We start from the raw sequence: 13673 nt of genomic DNA on the forward strand, positions 1-13673 counted from the left end.
GCAAAAGCCTGACTGAAATACTACCGCCTCCACAAGGTTTGCACCTGACGTCATTAACGCAAATGTTCTTAGTAAATCACCCACAAAACAAGTGTGAACACTTTTGCAATGAACACGCAATTTAGTACTCTTTAATTGAGATCTTAGTAAATCAGGCCCTATATCTTGTGTGATTCAGTGTTTATTAGTTCCTACCTGTGCAGCATGCTGAATTGAAGGCACCAGTCAACTCTGGCTGCTGATTGGTTGAGGCTCACACGCTGCCTGTGTCTGCTTAACTGTTTTATTAGAATCTGGCAGCACACTGGTCTTTTACCGTTTCATTTTATTTTGCTTTGTATCTGTTCAAACAAGAGAAAAACAGAAGGTATTGAACCGAAGAACTATATGTTAAGTATGCATCAGCCATATGTTTCCAGCTCTGCAGTTTGTGTCAACAAGCTATAAAAATCAAATGTATTCTTATCATGCTCAATTTTGTCAAGAGTTCACTTTTCGAAGAACTTAACTTTCATTTTTCATTTCATGCTTTTAAAAACAGATTTAACCAACACAGGACCAGGATAAAATCAGCAAAGAGATGAATGTACGCTTTGTCCACAGGGGTGCCAAAACAACACAAAAGTTCCTCACAGCAGCTGTCTGAACCATTTTAGTCAAAGAGTTTGAATAAAGAAAGCTAAAAGATTCATTATTTGATTCACTATGTAGTTTATTTTGAAAGTTGAACATACAGGAAATTGAAAAGAGAGTGATCAGCCATTTCATGTCTTAATAAAAAATCAACTAATCATATTTCACTATAAAATAAAAAAGTTTGACATTTCACACAATCAATCAATAGCATGATCATTGATCAACAAGCAAAGGCAGGGGTCAGGGAGGCAGGGCTAATACAGGCGGGATAAGCTGGGGGCGGGGTTAATGTTAACAGGTATACAGGGGGCGTTGCTACACCTGTGCAGCTACAATTTATTTACACACAGTCAACTTTTCAATGACTAAACTTAAGACTGTTTTAGCTTTTAACTTCACACAGTATAAACTTAACTTTACAGTTTTTTTTCCGGAGTACCCTCTCAACAGTGTTTATTTGTCATACAAAGTATTATACTTCTGATCACGCCCACAGTGATGTCAGCATGTACTTGCACACCCTAGAACATAGTAACCTCACTGCAGTGTGAGGTGTCCAGAAAGGTGTCCCTAAGTATTTGAATCATTCTTTAAACTCTGTGGTCAACAGAAAGGATCGTCCTCTCCACCATTTCACATTATCTTTTCAATAAACGATTCCACAAACATTAAATAACTGATATAAATAAACTTTTAGGTCAGTTCTTCAGAGAATCAAAAAACATTCAATTGTTTTCACATGAGAACACATTTTTAGGACTGATTAAAAAAAAAGATACATTTTTAATTTCTAGGCCCAAATGTGGATTGAAAATTGAAAAAAATGATATTGGAAAACCGGAATTCACTGGTTTTGCATCTAGTATCATAAAACGTTGCTTTTTGAAAGCCTAGAAGTGGATTTTTATTCACTGACATATAAATAGACAAACTGTCTGACTTTTTGATGAGTAATGATTGAAGTTAACATCTGGGTCTCCAGTAAATACGGATGGTATGGATCAGAAAGTGTAGGAGCTGTCTAATGTCTGATCTTTATTTTGAGGTCTGCTCCGTACTCAAGACCTGTATAATAGCTGATTGATCTCTGATTGATTTCTCAGTCACCAGTAGAAGTTTTCCTCCATCTCGCATCAACAGCAGTTAAACTGTCCAATGAAAAGCTGTCACTGGACCTCCTCAGAGCTCTTTCCTTTACATCACTTCCTGTGGAGAGACGTCCTCACTGGTCGATAACTGTGCTAGACTAGCCGACTACTCTGCACAAAGCCTATAAGATAGACACAGACAGACAGACAGAAGGAGAGGGAGGCAGGTAGACAGATGGAGAAACAGACAAGGAGATAGACAGAGGGACAGACAGGTAGATATGTTAGAGCTGGTAGAGTGAGACAAGAGGTCAAACTGCTGCCATCTACAGCAGAACTTCACTAAAACTGCACTCATTATGCATAATGCTGCTGCTAAATGATATTACTTAATACAAGAGTACCCTATGAGAGTTTAAAGGTCTTACTGATATAGATGGGTATGATGTCGAACATATTTCTGAGAGAAAGATTTGATTGAAACATTTCGAGGTCAGAGGTTCATTGCTGCTGTTACTTAATAAGCTTGCATTTACACCGTTCATCAGGCAGAAATCAGATCTGTTATTAAAATGACTCCTCAACAGGATTTGTCCTTAATGTATCTGTACCGCTGAATCTATCTGTATTTTGCAAAAACAAGTCATCAGAAAACATTGCATTGAACTTGAAGAAACAGGGATGGACATTTCTGACTTCTGAGAAGAAATAATTGAGAAATGAATCAGCAGATTAATCTAAACCAATCTAATCATTAGTAGTTGTGATTTGGAGTACAGTAAGAGTTAGTACATGATGACGTGAAAATAAAGAGTGAAGTGAATTAAACATGAGGTAAAAACACCTACAAGAAGTTTCTGATAAGAACATGATTTATATATTAACATCTACAACTGATGTCATCTCTACTAAGTATGTATTCATCATGAGGTGATTTAGTTAATGAGGTGTGAAACTCCTGTGAACACTGCATCAGGTTCACTTTTAGTGTTTAATGAAACACTGACGGCTTATGTAGGGACCAGAAACCGAAGATTTAGGCATTTAATCAATTTGACAGTTTTTTAATAACTAATTGCAATCATTTATATTTTACAGATATAAATACAGGCCTAGAGTTTTGCTCGATTGGTCATTTGTCCTTTGAGTGAAAACACTCAAATCACAAGTTTTTATTTACATCAGAGGCATGGTGGACAAGTCGATCTGCTGCTGATTTTAACATTTAGGATGTTTTGACTTCCATTATACACACAGTTTAATATGTGTAATGTGTTTATGTTTTATTGTCTGATATGTCTGGACGTGTGGAGCTGGTGACACAAACGATAAGCCTAAATCATTCACCACACAAAATAACAACTTCATACCATGATGGGAGTTCTCAGCACTCTCTTACAATTGTCTTGAATGAAACCATTTGTAGGTTCATGAGAAAATAAAATTTGTCCCGTTGGATCTCTACTATAACTGCCTGGTCTAAAATCTTTAACATCTCTGTCTGTCTTATTGCAAACATATATCACAACTGTTAAATTTCAAATATGTCTCAAGTTTGGATAATCTCCAAACTGCTAAACCCCACTCTGATTTCAGCAATCTGTAACAACTCTCACATCTCTGACATTTCATCAACCACAATATTTCTAACATTACACATTTCTCAAATCACACAAATCTCTATCATATTATTCCTCCAAACTCTCTCACGTCTAACATTTCTCATATTTCAATCATCTCTCAAAGACTTATTTCTCACATCTCTCTCACCTTTATGCCGCCTCTTACACACCTATCTGTCAGATATCTATCTCTCTTATCATTAACATGCAAATAGTTCTCCCATTTCTAAAGTTTCCATCTATCTATCTATCTATCTATCCTACCTACGTATCACATCTTTAACATCTCTTGCGCATTTAAAATGTTGCACATCGTCAACATTTCTAAGCTCTCATTCAAACATCTCTTTCATCTGTTACCTGTCTTATAACAGTCTTTCATCGCTCACGTCTTACATCTGTGACAGTCCTAATGTTGCTTGGATCTGTAGACATCTTAAAGATCGCTACATGTGTAAAAATCTCTAACATCCTTCATATTTATGTCTTCGGTAAGACCGGTGTGTCACACAAGTGTAAAATTTTCCCCAGAAGAAAATAGTAGCAGAAAAATAGCAGGTAGAGTTTAAGTTCAGCACATAGACAGGCAGAGCACAGGTAGACACAGACAGGCTGCTGATGTAACCATAGCAACCAATGTGTAGACATTAACAGGTAAAAGGTAAAGGTTCATAAAGGTCATCAGGTGCGAAGGGAGCAGGTTACTTAAGTTTATAAAATAAAGGTCAGATTTCTTCTACAGGTCTGAGACAAACATCTGTATGTCTAACAAGAGGTCACTTATATGTCACACAGAGGTCATGTACAGGTCACTTTAAGGTCACATTTTGAGGTTCAAATGTGGCTTGTAAAAAGTGAAATGAAGGTCTAGTAGAGGTATTGCGAAGGTCATAGGTCATAGTCATATCAGTCAGCTGCTGGATATTTAGAGGCCTTTTTCTTGGTCATAGATGTCATGTGAAGGTCAAAGGTCATGAAGATCTGGTAAAGTTCTGTTTAGGTCCTGTAAAAGTCATAGGTAGATCTAAAAGGTCATGTCGTATGCAGGCCATGTCAAGGTCATAGGTAGTTCAATTTGTTCATGTGTAAGTCATACTTACATCAGCCATAACATTATGACCACTTACGCAACCCAATGCAATCCAATACACCAGCTGTAACATACTATTTTTACTAAGCTTCCATGTTTGAAAAGGGGATTTTGTTCTTTTATTATTTACAGTATTATTGAAGTTGCTGTGGATGGTGGTGACCTGGAGTGTACTTTATCAGAAGGTGTTCTAATATTTTGCTACTCCTGTTTGTTAATGAGGAGGGCAAACATATTACAGTCACCTTTAATATAATGGACTTCAGGACATCAACACCACCCACAATTTTTAATGATACACATAAGGTAGAATTATCACCTTTCTGACCATGTAAACAGGTATAAGTTATGTTAGAACAGTTGTATTGGATTACATTAGTTTGCATAGATGGTCTTAATGTTATGGTTAATTTGTGTATGTAATCATATAAAAGTCATATGTGGTATACATGAAGGTTATATGTAGGTCATGGCACCTTTGGCACTGCTGTCTAGGAAGACTTTGATGTAGGAGGTTGGGACATATCCCTCCTCCTCAAGGTTCCTCCGTACTCTGGTCCAACCGTCACCTTTGTCCTCTTCCACCACAGAAAGTAGTTCTCCCTCCACCATGGACAGAGTGCCTTCATTCTGACCTGCAGAAAAGCCACAACAACGTGTTGAGAGAACCAGGAGTTATCCCTGTGTATCTGTTTGCTAGATGATGAAGTGGCTGTAGCACACAATGCTGGAATATAAAATGGAAGTACCTTGGAACGGGTAAAGGGACTTGCAGGTGCCGATACTTGGTAACGGTTCTTCATCATCAAAGTCATCATCAAACTCTGAACTACGAGACTTGAAATGAAGCTCTGCACTGTTGTCTTCAGTGTAGCTGCCGTCAGGACTGAGGTGAGGAAAAGACAGGTAGAGGGACGTCAGAAGATACACAGATGGATAGACAATTAGAAACACAGGTAATGTGGTAAAATGTAAAATGCCAGAAGAGTAGCTTGGACATTTTTACAAACTGTTAACAAGTGTCAGTGATCTGTATCTAATAAACAGTTACCAATAACCAATAATTAGTGTCAGTACCTCTCTCTGCTGGCTGGACTGCGATTGTCAAGCTGTTTAAGGCTGCTGCTGCCTGGTGTTGTCGCCTGGGAATTTACCCCACAACCTCCACTCTGTCTCCTACTGCTGTGATCAGACAGTCTGCTGTCAGCCTCTGCCAGCCATGCCTACACACATAAGAACAATAAAATACATATTATTACTGCATGCATGCATATGATCCCTAAAAGGCTGGATCACTGAAAGAATATCACTGTAAGTGCAAGTTTATCTTTTACATGTAAAAGGAACCCAATTGCAAAAAACGTCAAATTCACAAACACTGGCACGAACAGCCATGCAAAGTTAGTGTGAAAAATGTATCCTCTGCTGTCTTTGTGCTATTGATGGTCACAATCTATTCTAAATGTGACCCTCAGCGTACTATGTAGTGTGGAAAATACTAACCTGGTTCTTCCTCAGCTCATCCTCCAGTTTCTGAAGACTCTGTTTCACCTCCTCCAGTCGAGGCTCCAAACTGCCGGCATCGCCCATCTGAGGACTCCGTTCATAGACCTCCCTCATTTTTAGCAGAGCATCTCTAAAATCAATTACAAAAAACAATACACAAATCACACATGCACAACCTTTTTTTTTTTACAAAATAATCTATACATAATGAAAAATACCTTTATTTAAATGATAAACACATTAGAAGAATAGGACAGCAAAAATAAAACATAACTAAGCAAAATGTTTCAATCGTCACATTTTCATTAATGATGCAATAAAGCAGATTAAAAAACAATACACTGAATCAATAAATCAACGTTATAACTTAATAAAAGGTAATGATGAACTTTTTTTTTTCTCCTTCTGCAACTTATGATCACTATCACTATCACTATCAGAATCGTAAAAGTAAATATTCTGATATTATATTCCCCTCCAGACCAGCAGGAGACAGCAGAGCCACAGAGAAACAGAACAAGAGTTAGAACTAGAGCGAATTAAACTTCCTCACTGGAGATTCAACTTTTAAACATAAAGGAGAAGTCCTCCCAGTATAATGGCTTCAGTATGGTATCGAGGTGTGGAGGCAGCTTGCCCCCTTGTGGCCACAGTATGCAACCAGCAACTGCAGCAATAATAGAACTGAAAAGGATGACCTTTTTTAAGTTTAAATGACCTAGAGTGTGTGTGTGTGTGTGTGTGTGTGTGTGTGTGTGTGTTTGTTACCTCTGCTCTCTCTCTCTCTGGATCTCTTGGTTGATGTTGTTGATCCTGGTTTGAAGTTTCTTTCTTCTTTGTTCTGGAGGAAGATGACTGCAGTCTGCAGGTCCCGAGCCCTACAGAAAAATAATAATGTTGCATGATATTATCATATACACACACCCACACAAACACACGTAAATAGTTGAGATACCTACCAGTTTAAGTGACAGCTGTCCAATCACAGAGGAGCATGAAGAAAATATCAGAACATTTAAAAACATAATTGGTCATTAATGAAAACATGTGTTGACATATTGCCGTGTAGACAGGTACGTGTTTGTACATAAACAAATGTTTCTTCTATGTGTTTTTAGTCCTGTCACAATCTTTATTTATTGATTCATCTCAACAAATATGAACACAGCATTAATCCAGACAGAAAGTTGAGAGAGAAACAGGACACACTTGAGTTGGTTTCAGTCTAAAGCTCTGGTGTGAGAATGTCTGGAGACCAAGCAGAACTAGAGAGCCAATAAGCAGCATTAAGGTTCAAACGGCATTCCCATAGCGGTAAGAGAGCGTTACACTCATTTATAGAACCTGGCCAGTAATTCAGCTGTGTTTAAAATGGTGGCAATGAAAACTAACTATCTAATCCATCAGCTCACCAAAAGTTCATATTATCGTTTGCTTTGGTTTGTTGTCTTACAGTATTTCAGTTTTTTTCATCTAAATTACATTTATTCTTTTCCTCTAAGGTTTTCCTTATTGTTCTTTAGATGAAATCAGTACATTTAGATTATATAAGAGGCATAAAATGGTTTCATAAACTTACATCATGTCTTATACTGTAATGGGCCTACACAGTATATATGTGTATAAACCATGTCCAGCCCTGTTTTAACTGGAGGAAGTTTCCCCCGATCGATGGTCTTCTTTGAAGAACTATGTGCAGTTAACAAAAACTACCAGGGTATACATGTAGTCTATATGTGTGTTTGTGTGTACCCCTCTCTTGAGGCTGCGCAGACACTGCTTCCTGGTTCTCGATCCAGAGGTCATGAGGTCATTCAGACGCTGTGTGATTGGCTCTCTGGAAGTAGGGGGCGGGGACTGGGGGCTGTCAGTCACAGCACCAGGTGAGGGGGAGGTCGGGGGTGGAGGGGGAGGCTGCCGAGGGGAGGAGAGGAGGGTCAACAGCTGGAGAAAGAGAGGTGTGGTCAGAATAGCTAGTTGAGTGAATTGTATTTGTTGTGTGGGTGTGTTTACCTGTGTTGTATGTTTATAAACTGCATACTTGCTTGTACTTTTGCACCTTGTTTTTTCGTATAAAGGGCCAAAGCTTCCTGCTGTGTCTCCTCCCTTCAGTGCGGTTGTCAAGGTAACTAGATTCAGAAATGCTCCTCCTCATGGAGGCGCTGTAGTCCTCAAACTCCACATCACCAGGAGGATCGAAGCCTGATTTATACACCTCCACCACCTGTCGGGTGTCCTAAAAGCACACATGAAAAGACACACTCACCCACAAGATGATAAAATAAGACATCCTATAAACTATATCTGAAATGCTCCAACATTATTCCTAAATCAACTGTATTCCTAAAACTACTAACAATCAGCCCTGGACTCTTACCATCCTGGGCTGGATGCCCTCAGCAGCATCCATCATGGCGTCCACACAGCGACTCACAACAGGAAGAACTTTTCTTTCTGCCTCAGCTGACAAACGCATCGCTTCGCAAATTCTTTCGATCCTCCGCTCCTCCATGTCCTGGATACGCTGCCAACACAGAAACATAATAAATGAATACACCCTGGCACAATGAACCTGGTTTATCTGGTGGTAAATGGTACCAGTGCCTGTTACTTCCTGGTTTACCTCAGTGTGTGATAGTGCTTTTTAACCTTGTAGTGTAACGGAAACACTGAACTCTTCTGATAATTTAGCAACCAGTTTGCCAACCTGGTAAATAACTGGCACCAGCGTGCAGTACTGCTGATGAAGGCCTTTTACCAGATATAAAACTGGTAGCACTGCACAGTACTTCTTGCTTATTCGGATTAAACTGCTGGTTTATTTGCTCGAGAACAACAACATCCTAATGTGTCGCTCTTTCGCCAAGGATATAACTGGTAACTGGTACAATGTTACACAAGTAAAGCTGATGTATAAAACGTACAGACGTGGTGTGTGACTGGTCTGAGTGTGGCAAAGCTGTTTTCCTCTGTTTGAGTGCAACATACTGGTTGTTTGCCTGTTATATATTTGCCACAAGGTTGTGTTTAGTTTTGCTTTGCCTCATATGTAACAAGGACAAGTACCTAATGAGTGGTACAGCTTGTTTACCTGGTAGATAACCGGTACCAGTGTGTGGTAGTGCTGGTGCTGATCTTGATTAAACTGGTTTAAATTGGTAACGTAGTCTTTTCTTGCTTCTTCTGCAGCTTCATTTTTCTGTTGAGCTGTTTGACGAGCCTGAAACCAGCAAACAGATGAAAACACAAAGTATATTTACCAACAACTTTACATCTCAGGAATGTTTAAACAAGCTGTGAATATGTCTTATAATGTTCATTTGTTTGGATCAAACAAGTGAAATCAATCATTTCTGCCAGTGTGCTTAAAAGGTTTTGGTTTGTGTGCTCTCTTTTCTTTGTAGTCCGAATGCTAGGCTAAGCTAACATGAACTGAAGTCCAATACAAAGACATCATGATATGAACATCTCACTCCCTCAAAAAAAGAAAACAAGCCTCCATCCCAACATGTTGAACTGTCCCTTTAAAAAGCAGTTATCTCTGTCTGAGCTTGTTCAAATACAGACCAGGACAAAAAAAGGAAAAGGATTTTACCTTCAGAGAGCAGCGCTGAAAGAGAGAGACACACAGACAGCATAACCATTCATTCAAATCACATAATCAATTCAGAATTTCAGAGATACATTGATACAACCCTTAGCCTAAAACATGTTTTCTCTTATAAAAAAGGAGACAAACAGACAGAAAAAAACAAATATCTATCAACCTTCTCTCCGTCTGTCTTGTTGTCAAGATCAATTCTATCGGAGACTTGTTGAGCTCGCTCTGCCTCCTTACAGTCACGCTCAAACCGACGTTTACTCTGAACAAAACAAATAAACAAGTCAGTCCAAATACCTTCGAAGTAAAAGGTTACATTTGTTTTTGTTTCAATGTTTGCATTACTAGTTTTTGAATATATATTAAGTGTGTTGGTCACTCACAGACTCCAGCTGTTTCCAGGAGCTCTCAATGTGCTGCTGGGCACGGCGACCATCTTGAAAATGCTGCAACAAATATTATGGAGGGTTTTTGCATCTTTTTCTCCAAGTAAGTTTATCATGACTCAGAAGAATACTTCAAAAATGAATGGCCATGTCGTTGGTGTGTGTTTTATGTTTCTTGTTTGTCCGTTTGTGTACTCACAGTCTTCCTTTCAGTCTTCAGTTCTTGTGTGTATCGGGCCAGCTCACAGACAATCTGTGTGCTCAGGTTATCCGCGAGTTCTTCTCTCTGAACCGAGAGTTCGTTCAGCTGACGTAGAGTCGCTGCAAATGCCAAACACCATGTGTACCTGTAGCAATCAATCAAAAAGGAAGATGTACCATTAACAGCAATCAGAGACCAAATGAAAGAAAAACTACACTGAAGAAGCCAGATGTTTCATTTAAAACAAATCAGAATCCACAAATACCTTCAAAAAACAATAAAAACCCAGAATTTATCTATTTATATTTCAAATAATTATCCATCAGAGACCAGAAATGTCATTCCCAACCGATCAGAAAACAGAACAACAAATGAGACCAGATGAGAAATTAATTAGGAACCGCAGTTGCCTATAAAACAATTGTTTATTGATAAACCATTTAACAATGACAACCAATCATTCACCAGTAAGAGATCACATGTAAATGTAAGAGCCAAATTGGTTAATCACACCGAAACCATCATTTATAGTGTGATAATTTATGTTCTTCACATCGTCCTTGTGCAGCATTTGGACTCACTGATCACTTCTTCCAAAGTTAAAGGCAGGAAATAAAATCTGAAGAGCATTTACTCCAGTTTGAGAAGAGATGGACCAATAAGCAGAGATGAAATCATACTGAAGTTGTGCTTTAAATGCGCTGTCAGTAAATGTTTCTAAAGGGATAGAAGCAGACCTAAGAAAACGGTAATTTTTAATGAGAAGTCGGCAAACACGCACACACACACATATAAAGAATCTAAAACTGTTTACTGACCTGCTCTCATCCTCTCTGCTTCTCTTAGGGTGATACTTCTTAGAAAGGCTCCTGCAAACAGACAGGTAAAGAGGCAGGCAGACAGGTAGTCAGAGAAAGGGAGAGAGATGGGCACACAGGTAGAGACACACAAGAGAGCATTTAAGTAGACTAGGTATCATTAATTTTTCTGCTGTGAAAAAAACAAAAAAAACAACGTATTTGTACCATAAAGTCATATCATGTATAAAATAATATTTGTTTCCAGATTTTATTGAATGAAATAATATTTTAAAAATCTCTGAAAAGTCAATGTTGTTGAAACTCTTGGACAATGAGAGTTTGATATGTTGCTAATGAAAGTGATGGAGGTAAGACAGAGGTGCTGCAACTGTGACACTTGTACCTGATCTGTTTGGCGTAGCTCAGCTCAATGTCAGCTCTCTCTTTAACAAACTTAGTGTATCGTTCCAGGAAGTCGATTCCCCAGCTAGTGTGTTTCTCCAAGTTATCAAACTGATCCTGAAACACAAAACAGCAACAAACTAAAACAACTCTGATTTCTGTTGTTGACTGCTGAATGACAGTAATAATACTGTTGAACTTATATAGTGCAGTATTACTGCTTTAGTGCATTATTAAACATGAGTACTATAGAGTAGAACTGTGGCTTTTTAATAGTATTAAAGTTGTAGTACAGTATAACTGTCGTAGAACAATTTATAGTAATTTCACAACAACAATTTTACAACACTATTTCAACTTTACTGTAGAACATAACTGCAAAACACGGTGAAAAGAGCATCTGAATGTTTTCAGCGGCACTGAATTCAGGATTAATTCAGACTCAGAGAAAAATTAAGAGTACAAAGCATCCTTAATGAAACCTGCTGCAGTCCAAGCGGGATCTTAGACTGAGTTGGAGCTTCACCTTCCCAAAAAACACCAAGGAAAGTCCAGACAACATGAGGCTCAGGCAGAACTGTACAGTAATGTTCCTCCACAGTAGAAGTCAATAAAACACCTCCAGAAGGAGAGATGTGAAGTGCTACCACTGAGTGTCCAGTACTGCCCAGCATATACCACTACAATACACACACACACACACACAAACAAACACACACACACACACACATACACAAACAAACACACACATACACACACACACACAATACTTACGACAACCAGTGTTTCCTTAGTAATATTTAGAATAATTCTTGTCTATTTATTTCATTTGTTGGCATTTCTTTTATTGGCATTCATATTTCGTTCAATTATATTCTAAACCAGAATTTTGATATTGTTTGTAATAAACTGATAACAAAAACATACAGATGTCATGAGCTTTTTGAATGTCATCAATATAGATGGCAACTGGTACACCTGTTATTTCTAATATTTATTATTTATCGTATTTCACGGCATCCTTGGTATTAAACTAAGAAGCTGTTCTAAGTAATAAGCCTAAGAACTGTTTATTAGCTCTGTTTTAGCAGTCTAACAATGCTAGCTTACACTGTTTGTGTCTCTTGACTCACATGTGCTTTAGATGTAACACTGTACAATGTCGGTAGGTTTCTTTCTAGACATCAAAAATGTGGTTGAGACAAATCTTTGACCACAAAGAAAAAAGTGAAAAAAAAGTGTTTTAGACCAATCAGGAATCTCTCCCTTAAACACACACATGCCCTTATAGGCATATTTGCACACTGCCTCTCCTGTGCAGGTGCTTCATCAGTGACCTTAAGAAAAAGAAAAAAAAACCCATTAATGATCATAAAGTAAAAGTGAGGGGGGTTAGGGTCAGGGCTGTGTTGGAGAGGGGGTCTCTTGTCTCTCTGGTCGCGCGCTGCAGCATCATGGAGGACGCAGACCGCGAGCCGTTGTCGTCATTCACCGTGTTGCTATGGCAGAGCAGACAGAAGCACGAGGGCCTTACACGACACATACACACACATTAACCGAAAGGCCGCCCGGTTACCGGCTCATCACAGATAGGTTACCGGATAAGGGATGAGGGCATACGGTATTACCCGTTTTTTTTCGTTGTGATACAGGGTGACGTCCGGGTGTAGCAGGTGTGAACAAGTGTACATACCCACAGCTCGGTGCCCCAATTGCAACTCATGGTGCCCGGTTTGCTCCTCGCGCTCCGCTGCAGCTGCTCGGTGCTCCGCCTCTCAGTACCGATCCGACAATCACCGCGAGCTGCTGCTGCCCGACGCGCGCATCCTCACTGACACAACGGCTGCCTATCTATCGTACCCTGAATCTGTCAGTCAACAAGTCAGTCTCACCCTGAATCTGTATGTCTGCTTGTCTCTCAGCCTGTATCTGTCTGCCTGTCCGTCTGTCTGGTCTGCAGCAGCACCAAAGCATAGGACGCGGTCACGCGCGGCGCGTCTCCCCAGAGGACCCTTTGTCATCTGTGAGGAGATGCTGCGATTGTGTGCGCGCGCGCGCGTGTGTGTGTGTGTGTGTGTGTGTGTGTGTGTGTCTACCAGTGTGTACTGAGCATGCTCAGTTGCTGCCCCGCCCTTCTGTAGCTGTTCTGGCTACCTCGAGATATTATGTTAAACGACACTATAAAATATTAAATCGATTTAAAGATCGATTATTTTATTACAATAAATATTTATTTAAAATGTCTGTTTTAATGTTTAATAATATTCATCGTATTATGGTAATATTCATATTATAATATATTAACACTGCAATGATGGCGTCACTCATCGCACAGTCACC

At 39.2% G+C, this 13673-nt stretch overlaps 1 protein-coding gene across 2 annotated transcripts; it reads right to left on the reverse strand.

Annotated features, from left to right (window-relative positions):
* Positions 1 to 691: 691 nt before the first annotated feature.
* Positions 692 to 13407, reverse strand: fnbp1a (formin binding protein 1a). Of its 2 annotated transcripts, none has more exons than XM_079357984.1 (18): positions 13027 to 13407; positions 11335 to 11450; positions 10950 to 11000; positions 10129 to 10276; positions 9927 to 9989; positions 9710 to 9805; positions 9538 to 9552; positions 9034 to 9162; positions 8320 to 8466; positions 8002 to 8178; positions 7695 to 7856; positions 6902 to 6916; positions 6711 to 6820; positions 5940 to 6072; positions 5514 to 5659; positions 5186 to 5322; positions 4913 to 5071; positions 692 to 1906 (listed from the first exon to the last, which is right to left on the reverse strand). In XM_079357984.1, the coding sequence occupies exons 1-18, from the start codon at positions 13054 to 13056 to the stop codon at positions 1878 to 1880; spliced, it is 1863 nt and encodes a 620-aa protein (XP_079214110.1). In that variant the 5' UTR covers positions 13057 to 13407; the 3' UTR covers positions 692 to 1877. The 2 variants fall into 2 exon arrangements, with proteins under 2 accessions (XP_079214110.1, XP_079214109.1); XM_079357983.1 differs by having other exon boundaries at positions 7695 to 7886.
* Positions 13408 to 13673: the final 266 nt, after the last annotated feature.

The sequence above is a fragment of the Symphodus melops genome (assembly GCF_947650265.1).
Source record: "Symphodus melops genome assembly, chromosome: 1".
Taxonomy (NCBI): Eukaryota; Metazoa; Chordata; class Actinopteri; order Labriformes; family Labridae; genus Symphodus; species Symphodus melops.

Coding starts and splice junctions, on each gene's coding strand:
- fnbp1a (XM_079357983.1), bottom strand. CDS start 13,056: ATGAGTTGCAATTGGGGCACCGAGCTGTGG. Junction 11,451..13,026: donor ATTGGGGCACCGAGCTGTGG/GTATGTACACTT, acceptor TTTGTGTTTCAG/GATCAGTTTGATAACTTGGA. Junction 8,467..9,033: donor TGGTACCGGTTATCTACCAG/GTAAACAAGCTG, acceptor CTGTGTTGGCAG/CGTATCCAGGACATGGAGGA.